An 18,463-nucleotide genomic window follows, 5' to 3' on the forward strand; every position below is an offset into this window, starting at 1 on the left:
CTCACCTGTGCAGTGCTATAGCTTTGGACCAGGGGGAGAACCCCAATGCTCCCAATGTGAGCTCCTGAGCCTCCACCTGGCCAAGAGGGCAGCATAGGCTGACCATAGGCCGCTGACAGGACAAGGCGGATCCACCGACAGGGCAGTGTGACACTCACATGCCCCAGAGCCTGCTTGTCCGCCCGCCTTGTGCCCTGCTTTCTTCTGTATGAATCGCCTTCATGGTCCTGCCTGGCCAGCAGCTGGCCACTGTAGGCCCACACTGGCCTTTCAGGGCCCAGAAGCAGTGGCTGGGCTCCCTAATGCTCACCTTTGGGGGGCTTAGTGCAGTGACGAGGCCACTCATGCTGGTGGCCGCCCCATGTTCTCTGAGGGACCTGGCTGGCAGCCTGTCCCCGAGGGCTGCACCCTGTTTCCTGTGACCACCGGCAGCCTACAGCTGGGCACTTGAGACAGGAGCTGTTGGTGTCTGTGTTCCAGCTGTTTCTGGGATCCTGTCGGCCGTGTACAGTGTGGGCCGGAGCGTGTCCGTGGCTGCCCTGCTACACGTCTTCTGCTTCAACGCCGTGAAGGTAGGAGTGTCCCGGGACGGGCCTTGTCCTTCTCACGCCCACTCCATCAGCGTATTAAAGGAACAGGCTTTTCTCCAATTGCAAAAGAAATGGGGTCTGAGACCAGAAGGATGGCAGGCCCGACTGAGACAGGTGGTGACCCAGTCTAGCCTGGCCATTCCCTGCAGATGTCTCTCTGTCAGTCAGTGACACAGGGGGCTCTGTGTGACACGTGGTCAACACAACCCATGGGCTGACCTACACTTCCTTCTGAAATGCCACTCACAAGAGGGAAGGACAGTTGTGTGAAGCTAGGTGGACACCAGAGCAGGCCAGCCTAAGCTGGCAACCAAGCAAGCCCTAGATGATGGAAAACAAGATAAACACTGACCAGAAGAACCAGAAGTTGTGTCAGTGCTGGAACTGTTGTCCATGCATGGCTGGCCACGGATTGTGTCCATGTACACGTATGACCGGGCTGAGGATTGTGTTCATGTATACCTGTAGCCCAGCTAAGGATTGTGTCCATGTACAGCCATGGCCTGGCTGTGGATAGTGTCCATGTACACATGTGGCCCAGCTGTGGATAGTGTCCAGGTACATATGTGGCCCGGCTGTGGATAGTGTCCATATGCACACATGGCCCAGCTGTGGATAGTGTCCATGTGCATGTATGGCCCAGCTGTGGATAGTGTCCAGGTACATATGTGGCCCGGCTGTGGATAGTGTCCATATGCACACGTGGCCCAGCTGAGGATAGTGTCCAGGTACCTGTGTGGCCCAGCTGAGGATAGTGTCCAGGTACCCGAGTGGCCCGGCTGTGGATAGTGTCCATGTGCACGTGTGGCCCAGCTGAGGATAGTGTCCAGGTACCCGTGTGGCCCAGCTGTGGATAGTGTCCATGTGCATGTGTGGCCCGGCCGTGGATAGTGTCCATGTGCACGTGTGGCCCAGCTGTGGGTAGTGTCCAGGTACATGTGTGGCCCGGCTGTGGATAGTGTCCAGGTACATGTGTGGCCTGGCTATGGATAGTGTCCAGGTACCCGTGTGGCCCAGCTGTGGATAGTGTCCATGTGCACATTGGCCTGGCTGTGGATAGTGTCTAGGTACATGTGTGGCCCAGCTGTGGATAGTGTCCAGGTACATGTGTGGCCTGGCTATGAATAGTGTCCAGGTACATGTGGCCCGATTGTTGATAGTATCCAGGTATACATGTGTGGCCCAGCTGTGGATAGTGTCCATGTGCATATGTGGCCCAGCTGTGGATAGTGTCTATGTGCCCGTGTGACCCAGCTGTGGACAGTGTCTAGGTACACGTGGCCCAGCTGTGGATAGTGTCCAGGTACATGTGTGGCCCAGCTGTGGATAGTGTCCATGTGCACTTGTGGCCCAGCTGTGGATGGTGTCCAGGTACACGTGTGGCCCAGCTGTGGATCATGTGTAGGTACATGTGTGGCCCGGCTATGGGTAGTGTCCAGGTACACGTGGCCCAGCTGTGGATAGTGTCCAGGTACATGTGTGGCCCAGCTGTGGATAGTTCCAGGTACCCATGGCCCAGCTATGGATAGTGTCCAGGTACATGTGTGGCCTGGCTGTGGGTAGTGTCCAGGTGCATGTGTGGCCCGACTGTGGATAGTGTCCAGGTACCCGTGTGGCCCAGATTGGATAGTGTCCAGGTACATGTGTGGCCCGGCTGTGGATTGTGCCTATGTGCATGTGTGACCCAGCATAGGTTGTGCCCGTGCATCTGTGGGGACCATATTTTCTTTATTCGTTCACCTGTTGAAGGACACCTAGGCTGATTCCATAGTTAGCTACTGTGAACTGAGCAGCTATAAACGTTGACATGGCTGTGTCACTGTAGTATGCTGATTGTAAGTCCTTTGGGTATAAACTGAGGAGTGGGACAGGTAGGTCAAATGATGCATTCCAGGTTTTCTGAGGAGTCTCCACACTGCTAAGCTGAAACTCTTTTGATATGAAAACAACTCACCGATCATGGTGATGAGCAAATCTATGGAACACAGAGAACCCGTCAGTCCCAAGGGCATTGTCTGCACAGAAGCCATTCCTGAGACTTCTGGAGAAGGGGTGTGCTCTCAGACACCTGTTCTACTCAAAAGGTGCTGGTATACACCACTGCCAGCTCTAATGCCACCCACAGGAAAGCTTACTCATGGGTTGCCACACGGTCCTTTATGCAAATTCTTAGAGGATGTAGACACTATTGAAGAATCTGGTATGAAACAGGTTTTTACCTAGTTAAGGACAGGGACGTTCCTCCTTCCTGCCCAGTCTGACTCCATTCCCCTGAGATGTTGCTGGCTGATCATGGCCTTTTCCTCACCATGGTGTAGACAGCACTGTGGGCAGCCAGTGCCTGCTGTCCAGAGCTGGCCCTGGACAAACACCCTTTACTGTCGTGGGCTGGGTCTTTTGTTTGTTTCTGTTTCCATTCTGTGCACGACATGTCGGAGGTTGGATCAGAGTTGAACAGACTCCATCCTGAGTGCACAGCCATCTCTGAGGTGGGATAGGATGCACCAGACCCGGGGCCAGCCCAGCTGTTGGAGCAGCCTTTAGAGCAGGTGGAGTGCAGGCCCTTGGGGGAGGTTTATTTCACCTCAGGGAGGTTTTGGCTTCTCTTGCTCAGTATAGAACAAGCATCACTTGTGATAATGTAGTGTGTTGTAACAAAATCTTAATGTTCTAGCTGTATTTTGAAGTGCCTTTTGGTAAAAAATTTTTTTTTTTAAAAAATATATATAGCAATTTGCATCCCTTCTCATCTGTAAGTCTTGAGTGCTCTAATGGTCCCAGATGGCCTCTCGACGCTGAAATACAGCACCTATTAAATGCCATGAGTTGAGTGGATGTGGTTAGCAAATCGCAGGGGGTCTTAGGAAGAAAGCAAGCTCACGTCCTTAGCCCAGCTCCCAGGCCCAGAGCTGTGATTCTGCCTCTTGTTTAACAATGCTGTTGTTGGACCTTCCTGCTTTTTCTGCTTCGTGGGAATCGATTCTCCCTTTCCTCTCTGCTGCAGCATGATGGATGGTGGCTGTGAACTATCTCAGCCTGCGCATCTGGCCAGAGCTGTGTCTCTCTGAGTCTTGGGGGGCGTGTGTTTCTGGTTTTACTGTTGCCACTTGGTTGAAATTGGTGGAGGGCCTCTGAGTTGATTTTGTCCTCTGGAATATTAATTCGGGAAGGAACATTTTGTTCCTCTTTAATTTCATATTCTCTTTGACTTTTCCAAGACAGGGCAAGGAGCATACCAGGGCTCCTCTCTGACTTCAGTGTTTGACAGCTACACAGAGACAACCAGAGCTTTTGCTCCCTGGAGAGGCACTTGGTGGTTAATTAGCTGGGCTTTCCCTCTGTCTGGGTGAGCCACAGTTTCTGTTTTGTGTTGTCCTCACAAAGGGACCCTGTTTTATTGAAGGCAGGGGATGTCTAAGATGCAGTGCTTCATTATAATTCGGTGCTTTACAAGCATCATTAGCTCGTTGCAGGGTCTCCCTCGTGATCCCATCAGGTGCCAAGGATGGCATTTAAGGTCTAATTGCAGGTGGGAAGCAAACTCAACTCATCGTTGTGGGCTGTCTTCAGTGCTGCCGCAGAACCTGGACGTCCCTGGCCCAGCTTTTCCGTTGTGTTATTCCAGATGAGGAAACAGATGTGGGGCCTGCAGGGTGCTCTGTGTCCCAGCCAGAGCTCTGTCTCACAGTCCTGCCTCTCCGGCGCCACGTCCCTCCACATCTCGGGATGAATTCTCTGACCAGAGGACAGTCAGTTCACCACGTAATGGATCCCTTTCCTGATGCCTTGGTTCATGAGACAGTTTCCCAAGTGCTTTCTTGTCTGCCCTTTGTTACAGCCCAGGTGAGGGACAAAGAGGGCATTAGCATTTCTGTGCTCCAGTGGAGAACAGAGGCAGAGCTTTGGCGGCCTAGGAGCACATGCCCAACTTGCACTGAATTTTTCCTAGTGTAAAATGGATTAGCTGTGAGGTGAAATGGAATGGAATGGAGGCTGTGTGTGAAGTCCCTCTCTGAAGGGGTCTTGATACGCAGCCTGGGAGGTGAAGATATAGGGCTACCAGGATTCTCCACCTCTGGGGTAAGGGCAGGGCCTGGGGGATGAAGGGATATGGCAGGGCCTGTGGGCAGGCCTGGAGGAGGAAGGGAGGTGGCTCCTGGTTAGGTTACATCATCTGGCAAAAGTGAGGAGCTGCAGATACAGTGAGGGTCTCCAACCAGAGAACTTGGTTTTAAATCAGAATCTAATTTAAAAGGGAGATAGATTATCCTGGGTAGATCTGAGCTAATCAGAGGAGCTCTTTAAATGAGGGTCTGAAGGTCTAAGGGGCCAGGAGGAGCTATTGAGGCCCTCAAGGAGGGGCATGACCACGTGTGCATGGCTGTTAGAGAGGCTGTGTGGCTGGGACCCATCGGGAGTCACTAGAGCTTGGACCCAGTAGTCCGTCAGCCAGAAAGCAGGCACTACAGCCCTGCAGGCACTGAATGCTGCTTACCAAGGGTCCTGCTGACTGGGGACCTTGGAAGAGGACCCTCATCTCATATGGACCCCAAGGTCCAGCCAGCTCTGTGGTTTCAGCCTGGCAGGACCCTGAGAAAAGAACCCGCCATGCTGGGCCCAGACTCCTGACCTACTGAGTCTGTGCGATTCCTGCGTTGTTCTAAGCCACAGAGGGTGGGGTGATTTGTTACCCAGCAGTACAAAAGTAGCACAAACGATAGCTCATTAACATCAGCACTTGATGCTTGTCACGATGACACACGTGATGGCAATGATATGAATGGTGGTGGGCCAGGAATGCCTGTGATCTCAGAGGCTCAGGAGGCCGAGGCAGGATGGCGAGTTAAAAGCCAGCCTCAGCAACAGGGAGACCCTAATCAACTCAGTGAGACCCTGTCTCTAAATAAAATACAAAATAGGGCTGGGGATGGGGCTTAGTGGTCATGTGCCCCTGGGTTCAATCCCCAGTACCAAAAAAAAAAATGTAGTGGATTTGAAAATAAAACCTGAGTTCTAGCTCATTTTTACTTATATTACAGCTTGCACTTTATGGCTACAGTTGTGTCTCTTCACAGTCACAGAAGACAAGATTCCTGTCAAAATAGATGCCCCCACATGCACACTTGCCCAGAGTGACTCCCCAGTGCACACGGATCCTCGGGGAGCTGTGCCTGTGAGGCAGCTTTTCTTGTACCTCATAAAAACATTTCCAAACCTGAAGGAGCTTTGTGAAACCCGCACTCATCAATCCGTATCGTTCCCAATTTAGGGGCTCTTGAGACACATCTCAAAGCAATTAGGGATGTTGAGGTTGAAGCAAACCATCCCGTGGTGTGTGCTTCATTATCCATGAGTGACAGATCGTTTAAAATCTGGTCTTCCTCGAAATGGTCATGCTTTTGTGGATCTGTGTGTGAGTGTCGTAAATACTTATGGGCGGAAGATGATTTAACACTAGACACACGTGTCTGGAAGGAAAGAGCTCATGTTTTAAACCTAGAAATGCCAGTTGGTACCTCTCCTCTGCCCTTGCTCCCGCTGAGAGGTGGGCAACACAAGCTCTGAGCCCCTCCAGCTGCACACCCCCCTTGGCTGTTCTGCTCCAAAACCCTTCTCAGGCCACTTGGCCCTGCAAACTGACCTTCTTATTTGAATGCCAATATCTCCTTCTCTGTCTTCAAATAAAACTGAAAATAAAAATTCTCACATGTGTTTCCTCTCTGGGCATCCCTGAACCACCTACTGGCCCTCAGTTGCCAGGCTTGGGGACCCTGCAACTTAGTGCCCTAAGCCACCCTCAGGAGGGCGCACCTGCCTGAGGCGCCAGGGTAGGGAGGGAATGACCTGGGAGTGGCGGACAGAGACAGAGATGGTTGTCCACCCCAACCCGACTCTGTGCAAGCCCTGTGTGGTTCCCTTACACTTAGCTTGTTGGCCTGATATGTGTGTGTGTATGTGTGTGTGTGTCTGTGGATGGACCCTGGGAAGCTTGGCCAGTGAGTGTGTGTGTGCTTGTGTTTGTGTGCACGTGTGTGTGTGTGTGTGTGTGTGGATGGATCCCGGAAAGTTTGGCCAGTGTATGTGTGCGTGTGTGTATGTATGTGTGTGTGCGCCTCTGTGGATGGACCCCAGGAAGTTGGCCTGTGTGTGTGTGTGTGTGTGTGTGTGTGGATGGACCCTGGGAACTTGGCCTGTGTGTGTGTGTGTGTGTGTTGAATAATGCAGAACCTGGAGCTCAGAGGTGTTTCCAGGGGAGCCCCAGGAGGTCCAGGCGTCTGCCCTTGCTCCCCCTCTCAGAGCCCATGGAAGGAGCAGTGAGGCCGAGGTGGGTCTGGAGCCTGCGCCTCGCCTGTCCCTGGCTCCGCCCTTTCCTAGGAAGCAGCCTGCCTCCAGAGTCACCTGGCCTTCAGGCTGTTGAAGGAGCTTCCGTCCACCCGTGGCCCTGCTGTGGCTCACTGCCTCTCACCCCATGCCCAGCTGCCATACTCTTGGGAAAGCAGGGGAACTGGTGATGATGCTGGCCGGACCCTTCCCAGTGCAGGACACGCCTCAGGAGGGCGGCAGCCTGGTAGTCAGTGAGAAGCACCGGTTGGGGCAGTTCACGGGGTGATTCACCAAGTAGCCTGCAACAACAGCAGTCCCACCTGGCGGGGTCAGAGTCCTGTGTGGTAGAAGAGCTCCTGTCCCCACCTAGCCGTGGAATGACGTGGGCGCCCACCTGGGCAGCGCCTATCTAGGAGCCTAGAAACACAGGGTGATGAGCTGCTGCTCAGGATACACAGCAAACAGTTCTATTGTGAATTTTTAGAAAATAAGTGGACAGAATACATTCCCTCTGTCCTTCCACCCCCACGAGGACCTTTGGTCAGTGGACAGCACATACTATGGTGTCCCATGAGATTGCAGTGAGTTGGAAAATCCCCGTTGCCTAGTGACATCATCACTGCTGTGACATCCTGGTAAAGCACGTCCATGGCAGTGCTGGCACAAGCAGACCCACTGTACATGGGTCCCGTGAGCATGCGCACTACTCATGCCGTGCGTTTCTGGTGCCGGGAGCCCACCGTGGTGGTGCCGTGGGAGCCTGAAGGCCACACCTCTGTCTCCCTGTGTGTGACAGGCTGTGCGTGGAGGCAGGAGCAGTAGATGCGTGTGGCACTACACTGGGGTCCCAGCCTCTGCGCTGCTCAGTCACCTGCTATCCTTCCCCAGGAGCCGTGGAGCACGCAGCATATCCCCGCGCTCTTCTCTGCCTTCTGTGGTCTCCTGGTCGCGCTGTCCTACCATCTGAGCCGGCAGAGCAGTGACCCCACTGTGCTCCTGTGAGTAACCCGCGGTGCTCCCCATTCCCCGTGTGGGTGCTGAGGTGGGAGGCGCCCTCAGCAGTCAGTGCCGCTGGACGCTTGCTGTCAAGGGAGCCAGACGAGGAGGCAGCGGTGCGGTGCTGACCGGAAGCTGAAGGGTGGGTGCCACCACTTTGCCTCCTGCTTGGAGCTGGCCCCATCTGGGGGCCACTGAGACCCCCCTGGGTGAGCCTTGGAGAAACCCCCAGAGAACCCCCCAGAGGCACTGTGCATGGAGCCTGGGCAGCCCCTGGAAGAAGGCTGCCTTGGTCCCCACCCCCAGTGCCAGGGAAACTCTGCTTGGGGGCTGGAGTGACATAATCTGAGGCTGTCAGGTGCCTGAGGTGGCAGGCTGCAGAAGTGGGCGCGGGAGGGAACTGTGGTCTGCATGGTGTTTGGTGTCAGAGGTGCCCCTGGAGCATGGCCTTGCTGGGGTGTTCTGGGGAGGAACCTGGTGGGTGACAGAAGCAGCACCCACTGCTGCTCGTCAGCGCTAGTGCCCAGCAGGGAGGGGACTCAACTGTGTTTGTCAGGAGGAAGTTTAAACATCGGGACACTGCTTTCAGAAGGCACCTCCTTCATTTTAATTTCCTCACAAGAACACTTGCCTGCCATCCATGGGTGTGAGGTCAGGGGCACTGTCCCAGACGCATCTTAAAACCAAACCTGTGTGTTTTCCACTCTTAGGTCTTTGATTCAATGCAGATTGTTCCCTAAATTTTTACATCAAAATCTGGAAGAGTCGGCCTCAGATCCTCTCCCCCAGAAGATGAAGGACTCGGTGGTAAGACCTTTGCGTTGTGTGTTGGGGGTGGGCCTCCTCAACAGAGTTGGGCTGTGGTCATGGCCACGGGAGGGAATGGGGCAGGAAGAGGCACCAGTCTCAGGCCAGGCCTAGCGCTTGCCCATTGCACTGGCTGCCAGGTGGGAGCCGTGAAGCATCCGAGGGGGGTGCCATCTCCTTGGGCCCCAGGTGCCCCGTGGTCCTCGGTGGCAGCAGCTGGCCCGGATGTTGTCGTGAACCCATTCAGTTGCTTCTGCCCTTTACTGGCTCCAAACAGCAGGTCCCCAGACTGAATGCGAGCCACTTGCGGTCCTGGTACCCCCACCCGCTGCTCCTGCGGCCTTGCCATCGCCCTGCGCTTAGCAGGGAACACTCTTCCCAGGTCTTCTGGTTCTGCACTGGCATCTGTACCACCCCCACAGGGTCCCGGGCTCCAGGCTCACAGCTGTGGTGCAGTTTGAAGGGAATCACTGTCCTGGTTGGAAACGGAAGGAGGAGAGAGGGAGGAAGAGGAGAGTCCCGGGGGCAGTAAAATAATGACACTATTTCTTGTGCACCAGGAAGATGGCTCTAGGCAGTGTCAGCTGCCCCAGAATCAGCTTCCATTCAGTTCTCAGGAAGCGACGCTCATTGACTGTGCAAGTCCCCTCACGTTTGAGTGCGGAGCCTGGTGCAGGCTGGGTCCCCAGTTCCTGCTCTCCTGTGTTTTAGGACTGGCAAAGGGAAAAGCAGTCGGTGGTCAGACGCAGCCAGGAACTGCATCTCATGCGTCTCAGTGTCCACTGTGCCTGCCACACAGTATGTGCTCAGGACATGCTGTTGGATTCACACGAGTTAACTGCAGCCTGCTGTTTCAGGACACAGGACTCATGGTCAACAGGATCACGTTTTAACAAGTGCACACTCAGCCCTGGCCTTAGAGTCTTTCAGTCAGTCTTCTGTGTCACCTCCAGGGACTCAAAGGATGCACCACTGAGTGAGAAGAGGGGTGTGGTTGGTGAGTTTTAAGAGCAGAGGTGTGTTCAGAGGAGGGCAGGAGGCGAAGCCAGAGAGCTGATGTGGTGGCAGCCAGACGAGAGAGGTGTTGACACAGAAGCAGCACCGCAGCTGATAGAGTGCCAGGGGACCGAGTGGCTAAGCCAATGTTCCCAGAGGTTGCCGTAAAGCTTGAGTCTCTCCATGCCCCCCAAGTCTCCTCATCTCACAGCTAATGAGGACACCTCTCCATTTTCTGATTTATTGCAGTTAAAGTAAGGTAAGAATTACAAAGAAATATGACGGGAAACTTGCCTGGCGCTGCTGATAGCAGTTCATTAGTGTAATTAGATATGAAGGCCAGCGGTGCCTTACTGGGTTCTCGTGCACTTTGATGTCTCCACAGAGGCAGCACACAGCTGGAGAGGTGACATAATGTGATGTTTGTGTTCACTTCTCTGAACAGCCTCTGATCTAATCATAACATCTTAATGGGAACATCAGAGTTGGCTTCTCTGGGCTGATTCCTACCTGGGCCACGGTGCGATTCTGAGGTCCCATCTTCGCGGTCTCTGATGGCACTCCCATCTTCTCCCTGCCCTTCATTTTCCATCCGTGTGTCTCTTTTCCTGAATCTTGGTGGCATGAGACGCCCCAGGGAGCCTCTTAGACTACAGCTCCTGGCCTTTCCTCCCCGTCTGATTTCTTTGTCAGCGGTAGCCTGGAGACCTGAATTCTGACCAGCATGTCCACTGGGATTCTGACCTGCAGATCCACAGGCAGCGCCCGAGGAGCCGCTGCTCCAGAAAGACAGCTCTGTTGGTGGGTCCCCGGAGCAAGACGAATCATACACACAGGTTCATCTCCAGAGCGCCACCGTCAGGACAGGCCTGAATCCCCACCGCGGCTTTCCTCTCCCGCGGGCCGCTGGCACAGCCTTGGGGCGTCACTTACAGCCCTGTCCTATTCCAATGTGCTGCTTTCATTGCATCCATTTTCCTTCTTTCCTAGGGTCCAAAATTTTTTTGAAACACCTCCCAACTTGCACGTGTGGAACTCGGACCTTTAGAGGATGGTTTAGCCCCTCCTAAGTGCCCCCTGAGCCTCTGGCTGCAGCTGCAGCTTCCCTGGACCACACACTGCGCAAACCCGCTGGGCTTAGAGACCAGACAGCACCGCTTCATCTCTCAGGGAGCATGAAGTACCACGAAGACTGCCACGGGGACTTAAGGCGTGTGATATACCGAGAGCAGGTGACCCCCTTAGTTCAGCATCGTGCCCGCAACATGAGAATGGAGGGAAGCGCTGACGTCACTGAGTGTTGCCTTCGGAGCCCTGGCCAGCATGAGGCCTGACAGGAGAGCTGTGAGATGACCCAGTGACATATAAAGAGGACGTATAGAAAGACCCATTGGAATCAACCATCGGAGTAAGAGGGTTCGTAAATACCGCCCAAGAAGAAAACTTGAAAAAGCAAGACACCCTAACAGGGCAGCAATACTCCTGGAAAATAAGATGAAAACATGATCCAACTCAGGAGAACCGCAAATACGCAGCTTGACCAGAGGGTCTTAACTGTCACAAACTCAGCAGCAGATGTCCCTTACGTGGCAAATGAAGTTCTGGATAAGCGCGACCGACACGCCTAGCCCAATCTTAAACAGGAAAGCTGAGATTTATTCACTGCCAGTTCTTTGAAAGTAAATTTGTAGGTTTAATATTGTTCAAAATGGTTCCGATGGAGTTATAGTCACAGCATTGGGAAATGATTCTAAGGTTTATGTAGAAGACTAGCAGTTAATGGTTCAATAAAACTTGAAAGAGAATAAGAAAAAAGAACTAGCACTTTTGAGTTTAAGAGTATGTTATTAAAACTGAATAGTCAGAACAAAATATGAGACCCATTCAAGTTTAGAGAATGGGATTAGTGGATCAGAAAAACACAGAAAGGAGACAAATTGTTTATAAGAACATGTTATATGGAAAATAATGTCACAGTCAAGAATTGATTATTCAGTGTATGGCATTTAGCAGTTGGAGAGAAAAAAGAATTTTATGAACTAATCCCTCATCAGACACCAATGAAAGTCAGAGGGGGATTAACGAGTCAGGAAGAGGGAGGGAGAGGAGGAGAAAACAGCGAGCCTTTCCATTTCTGGTGTTAAGGCAGATAAATTAAAACCAAACTCGGCTAATCAAAAGCAAATTCTAAATAAAACATTAGAAAATTCTTCATAATGTAATGAATAACTGACAAAATAATAAGGAACTGCTAGGTAAGAATCTGAACCAGGTATCTGCAGGAAGCGGGGCAGGAAGCTTGCTTTTCCTGGGGCCCAGGCCTGCCTCAGTGGGGCATCCAATTCAGACTGCCATCGCCATCCCTGGACCTACAGAGCCTCACTCTCAGGTGGGACTGAGAGGAAGGAAGGCCATTCCCCCATCCCCAGTGCCAGGGCGCAGAGGGAGACTGGCCTCCATGCCAAGCAAGCTGCGTGTCCCTGGGAAGCTGTACCTTTTCAGGGATTTGTAGCACACTTTCAAAACCCCTTGATTTATGAATTGAGTTTAAAATGCCTTATGGAGGAAAGATGTGAGTCCTCACTAGAATATTCCCTCGGACTGCAAGTGTTTCCAAAGCTGATTTTCTAAGGAAAACGAGTAGTTCACAGTACAAAGTTGAAAGTATACAGGGAATCAAGGAGCCAGCAAAATGAGATCTACCAATACTGCGGATGTTGGAAGTATCAGACATGGATTTTAAAATAACCATACCTACTATGTTTAAAGAAGTACAGGAAAGCTTTAACTTTATTGACGATAGGATGTATTTAAGGTGATCTAGCATGCTTAAAAAAATCAATTTGAGCTTCCTACATGAATAAGCAAATAAATAAAGCAAATAAAGTTAAAAAAACAATAAAAAAAACCCATCTCTCTCCTCCACCCCAAGTGATTAGACACCTCTGAAGAGAAACTAGAGAACTGAAGGATAAACAGAAGGAAATTTCCAGAATACAACTCTGATAGGCAAAAATTGGGAAATACCAAAGAGGAATGAGGAGAGTTCAAGGGCAGAGTAAGAAGTCTTACCATATCTTATCAGAATCCCTGGGAAAACAGAGACTGGAGTCTAATCAATGTACGATGAGATAATGTTGGAGCACTTATGAGAATTGGTGGAAGACACAGATGTAGATACTGGGGACCCACTGAGTCTCAAGAAGGTAAATTAAAGAAAAAAGGAATCCACACAGTCCAACCTCAGTGGGACTGTAGCACCAGGGATGCAGACCATCCGCACACAGGTAAATACAGCAGACAGACTGCACTCAAATGAGCAGAGCACCATGGATCCCAAAGACAGGCTTAATGTATTTAATGTGTTGTGAATAAAGTAACTGTCATGTTAAAATTTTATACCCAGCAAAAATAACTTTCAAGGATGAAGACAAAATAAAAATATTTTAGACAATTTTGGGGGGATGGGTGGGGATTAAACCTAGGGGCATTTAACCACTGAGCCACATCCCCAGACCTTTGTTTCTATTTTTTTATTTTGAGATATGGCCTTGCCAAATTACTGAGGTTGGCTTTAAACTTGCAGTCCTTCTGCCTCAGCCTCCTGAGTTGCTGGAATGACAAGCAGGTGCCACTACGTCCAGCTAAAAGTAGGGATACAGTCTGAAAGATATTTTTCAGCAGAAAGGAATCTCAGATAAGGTCTAATATGCAAGAATGAATAAAGAGGAAAGCAAGAAGAAGGTACATTGGCAAATCTAAACAAATATTACCCCCCCGCCAAATCATAAGACTATACAATTGGCCTAAAACCAAAACAAAAACAAATAAATGTCTACTCAGGTGAATAGATAAACACACCAGAATTTCCAAACAAAAGAATACTACTTACAATGAAAAGGAATGAACTATTAGTATAGATGAATCTCAGAATAATCACACTCAATGAAAGAAGCCAGACCAAAAAGGGGCACATATACTATAATTCAATTTTTATAACATTCTTGAAAATGAGGAGAAAAAAATCTTTAGTGATAGAGCAGACCAGCGGTCATGCCAACTCCCTCCTGTCCTGCTCTGAGGAGTCAGGGGCCCCCATCCAGCAGTTGCCCTCAGCTGCTGCTGTCCCTTAAACAAGCGTGAATGGTAACTAAAGATGACACAATTTTAAGTTAAACATCTGGAAAATTTTTAAACTTCCCTTGGGAGGAGTTCAGTGCCTCTTAAACAATATAAAACCATGTCATTGAAACACTGGGGAATTGGCATATCTACACAGCGGGAAGACCCAGAACCCCGGAACCCCCTCGGGGCATGGGGGCTGGCCTGCAAGGGCACAGGGTGCAGAGTGTGAATCTTGGCCATTTCAGAGAGAAAAATTTTGGTGAAAACCTCTGATCGTGAATGTTTCATGGATTTAGAATCAAAAGCCAGTGATTTTCCATGCTCCACAGTCAGATTGCCCTTACAAAGAATAAATCTGAAATAAAATCTAAACTGCGGCTCCTCCCTTTCAACACTTTCATGTGAATGTAAACATGCAAGGGCAGATTCAAGACCACCTCAGCAGGGAATGGGCAAACCCGCATGGAGGACGCGTCTCTTCCCTGATGGCTGGTTAGTCTAGCCGGGACCGGGGCTGCAGTGGTCAGCCACAGACGGCCAGGGTCCTGTTTGCCCCCTTTGCCCTTGTCTGGGTCCTTCCTGGCTCTGAGGGTCAACACAGGCAGCCAGCAGCATGGGAGGAAGCCTCACATTTTAGCTAAAAATCAGAAAAGATGGGGTGGAGGTCATTTCCTGGCAGATAACATTCCAAACAGTAATTTCAAAAGTAAAATTCCTTTTCAGTCAAGAACAGGGAGGTATAAAGGTATTGGTGGCTTCAGAATTTTCAGAGAACTGTACAATACCTTAAAGTCATCCATAATTGTGCATCATAACTAACTGAAGTGAATTGATAGTCCCTTACATCCCTGTTAACCTGCCAGTCAGCAATGTCGTGCCCTGTGAGGGTCCCTGGCCCTTCTCCCATCCCTGCATCAGTGTTCTCAGGCCTGACATTGCTTTCCCCTGCTCCTGCTCGGGCCATAGTGGGTGTCCTGGAGAGTCATGTCCAAGTCCTGAGCACTCTGTTGCCCTCATATAGCATGTGTGATCGCTGCACATGTGCTTCAACCATTGGAAGTAGCCTTTTCTCCATGGGATTGAAATTGAAATATGAACTGTGATCTGGTTGAAATGGTGAGAAATGTGCAGGGGGCTTCCGCTTGGCATGCCCAGGCTGTGGACATGAGGAAACCCAGGCTGCCCCAAGACCCAGTAGTGCCTTGTGGCACCTGGGTCTCCTTAGCAGGTCTCGCTAACCTCTGGGGCGCTCTGGACGCGGGGTCTCCCATGTGTGTTTGGAAGCAGCCCTGTGCCTCCCAGGGTGCACGAACCTGCCTGCTTTGCCTGGTTAGCAGGTGGGCTTACCTCCCAGGTCCACCCCCCAGCTCCCGGCCTTGGTCCCCTGAATTTCCCCCAGCGGGACATGGTGAATGTGCTGGTGACGGGCCTGGCCAGGGCATCCCACTGGGGATATGCCATCAGGTGTCAGGCAGGAAGAGTCATACCAGGCCAGCACCCACCGTCTAACTCACCTGGTTACCTGGAGCTGCCGAGAGAAACTGGACGCATGACCCTGACAGCTGGTCTTCTCTTTCAGAGGGACGTCCTGAGGTCGGACCTCATTGTCTGCTCTGTGGTGGCCGTCCTCTCCTTTGCAGTCAGTGCCAGCACCGTGTTCCTGTCCTTGAGAGTAGGTGTCCCCTGGGCTCTGGGTGCTTCCTGGCTGCCCCTTCTCCTTGCTGCCTGGGCAGCTGCAGAGCAGAGGGCATGGGGCAGGCAGACAAGCCGGGGAAACAAAGTGCCTGTTGAGAGGATGGTGTCCTGAGCAGTGGTGTTCAGGAGGAGACCTGGTGCCCACCATGACCTCCCTCCCGGCTGGGGAGGGGTTTGGGCTGTGGGTGCCATGATAAGCCTCCTGGAGGCCAGCATGTGCCAGTTAGTGGTGGGACTGCAGCTAGGGACACACCCATGCCGTATTGGGGTGGGGATAGAGCCAGAAGGACTACCGGGTGGGATCTGCAGTGAGCAAAGGTAGAAGCCTGGGTGGACTTCTGGCCCATGGTCTCCCAGTCACTGTCTGTGTAGCACTTGACGTCAGGGGACCTCCCTTCAACAAGGGATTCTGCTGGCTGGGCTTGTCATTGTTCTTCTGTCCTTATAAGCAAACCAAAAATGCGCTCGAGGGCTCCGCTCCCTGGCCTGGCCACTCTGCAGGCCGTTGCTGAGCCCAGAGGCCCTCAGCGCAGGAATCTGTTCCGTGGGATGTGGAAGGAGCTCCAGAGGCTCAAAGCAAGCTGGGAATCGGCTGTGACGTGAGAGGGAGCGGGAAGGACTTGGCCTTGGCTGGTGACTGGTCCGCCTTCCCTCACAGCCCTTTCTCAGCCTCGTCCTGTTCGCGCTGGCGGGTGCCGTGGGGCTCCTAACCCACCACCTGCTCCCTCAGCTCCGCAAACACCACCCCTGGATGTGGATCTCTCATCCCGTGCTCAAAAGCAAGGAGTACCAGCAGCGGGAAGTGAGAGGTCAGTGCACGTCCCTCCTAGCGGGAGGGATGGGGGACACTGACCTGTGAGCGTGCACTTGGCACCACAGGTCTGCACTTGGCATCACGGGTCTACACGTGGCAATGTGGCCAGCGGTGCACAGGGCATGTTTCCCCGCAACCAAGACATGAATGTGGAGCGTGGGCCTTGTAGTGCAGGTTGTCCCCGTGTCCTGGCCACCAGACGGAGACGGTTGAGGCAGGGTGAACTGAAAGTGGCTTTGTTGGAAGGCTCATTGGTCAGTGGTCTTGGGGAGAATTGAGCTGTCCTTCAGACCTGGAGAATGTGCTTCCAGTGCACCCTGGAGCAGTGGCTAGACGGGCCGCAGCACAGACCAACCACTGGCCGTCAGGCCCTGGACCTGGAGTTTCTGGTCACATGCCTGGTCCCCTCGACTGTGTCTATGGCTGACTGACTTAGCAACTCCTGTGGGGGCGCCAGCCTGGTAACCACACCATCAGAGCCGAGGTGAGGAGCACTTCCTGTAGGAAGTCTCTCAGGGATTTCCCCACGAGGTGTCCTGCTCTATGCTTAAATAGAGGCAGAAAGACTGATGCATTCCTTCCCATCTTCTGACGCATCAAAGCCACAGTCCACAGATTATTCTACTCTGTCCAGTGCTGCCCAGTCTGCACAGAACCTTTAGCACCCTGCAGCTTCCTTGTTGTGATGGGAATTAGCCACTGTTCCCTACTCCCAGGTGCAGGTATGTGAGGCTGGCCAGGTCACTGACTCACAGGAAGGTGCCAGGCAGGATTAGCATCAGCAGCCTCAGGGGACTAGGGACACAGAAGGGAAGCAGGGGAGATAATAAAAAAACAATGATGAGGCAGAGGTGAAGCGATGTGGCCTCATGGGCCAGCACAGGGGGCTGCAGGACCAAGGCTCCAATTGCTGTTCCCTCAGATACAAGATTGAGGCTCAGCTGTGAAACGTATTGTTCCGTGTTCTGCGCAAGTTCAGGTGCTACTGGAAGTGGCTTCCAGAGTGGCCTCCTCCATGCCTGTCCCTTTACCTACGCCTGGGCCCCTGCAGTGACCTAACTTCTGTCCACACCTCCACCTGCACCTGCTCCCATGTCTATACCTTGACCCTGACCCAGGGCCGGCCTATACCTTCACCTCTGTCTTATTGACTCCGCATATTTAAAGGCCTTTGCAGGAGGAAGGAGAGCCTGTCCGACTGAAGGAGGAAAACCAGGCAGGTTTGTCTTGGGCTTCCTTTCATGTGGCAGCTCAGGGTGTGGAATTTGATGTGGAAATAGGAGGGGGCTGTTAACCACTCAGGGCCTCACTTTCTCTCTCTCTCCCTGCTGGCACCTTCCCTCTCTTTCTTTTCTTTCTTTCCTGTTTTTTTCTTCCCTAAATATTAAAAAGCTCAATGTATTTATTCATTCATGTAATGTAGTATGTATGGACTGAAGACTGAACCCAGGGCGCTTTTCCACTGAGCTACATCCCGAGCCCTGTTTATTTTTTATTTTGAGACAAGGTCTCACCAAGTTGTTTAGGGCCTCACTAAGTTGCTGAGGCTGGATTTGAATTGTGATCCTCCTGCCTCAGCCTCCCAGGCAGCTGGATCATAGGTGTGTGCCACTGGGTCTGCAAGAGCCCAGTTTAAATTGGACTCCTTTTTTAAGCCTGCTGGACTGTTAAGTGCAAGACTCAAGAACAAGTGGAGTGAGTGTGTTTCTGGGTCTGACTGCCCCTTTCCAAGGGCAGGTGGGTGTGTGGGTGGCTCTGGATAGGTGGTGGAGGTGGAGGTGCTTGCTCACATGGCTCAAGCAGAGGCTGTGGGACCTGTCTCCCTGTCTGTTAGCCATTTACAGGCAGCCTTGAGTCTTGCCAAGGATCCCAGGCTTGACAAATGAGGCACGTAATGAAAAGCAGTTTCTACTTCAAAAGTGTCTGTGTTGGAAGGAAAATCCAAAGGCACAAATCATGAACTATGGCTGTGTTAGGAGCTGTAGGCTGCTACCACCTGCCACCCCCCTTGTCCTGAGCCTCCGGCCCTCTTCCTCGCTTCTCTTCCTTTCTCCCACTGGCCACAGGAGTGCCCAGGAAACTCAGGCTGGTCATGTGACTTTTCCTGTGAAAGCTG

The 18,463-nt window shown here is 52.1% G+C and overlaps 1 protein-coding gene across 3 annotated transcripts in view; it reads left to right on the forward strand.

Moving 5' to 3' along the window:
- Pcnx2 (pecanex 2) overlaps positions 1–18,463 on the forward strand; it is a 174,478-nt gene that overhangs the window by 55,811 nt on the left and 100,204 nt on the right. For all 3 annotated transcript variants that reach the window (XM_058575011.1, XM_058575013.1, XM_058575012.1), the window contains exons 15-19: positions 481–572; positions 7,803–7,912; positions 8,621–8,717; positions 15,418–15,510; positions 16,192–16,342. In XM_058575011.1, coding sequence (XP_058430994.1) covers positions 481–572; positions 7,803–7,912; positions 8,621–8,717; positions 15,418–15,510; positions 16,192–16,342 — 543 coding nt within the window. The remainder of the gene's footprint in view (positions 1–480; positions 573–7,802; positions 7,913–8,620; positions 8,718–15,417; positions 15,511–16,191; positions 16,343–18,463) is intronic.

Source organism: Marmota monax, unplaced genomic scaffold, assembly GCF_021218885.2.
Source record: "Marmota monax isolate L192 unplaced genomic scaffold, Marmota_monax_Labrador192_F-V1.1 WCK01_AAM20220418_F8-fsc00071, whole genome shotgun sequence".
Taxonomy (NCBI): Eukaryota; Metazoa; Chordata; class Mammalia; order Rodentia; family Sciuridae; genus Marmota; species Marmota monax.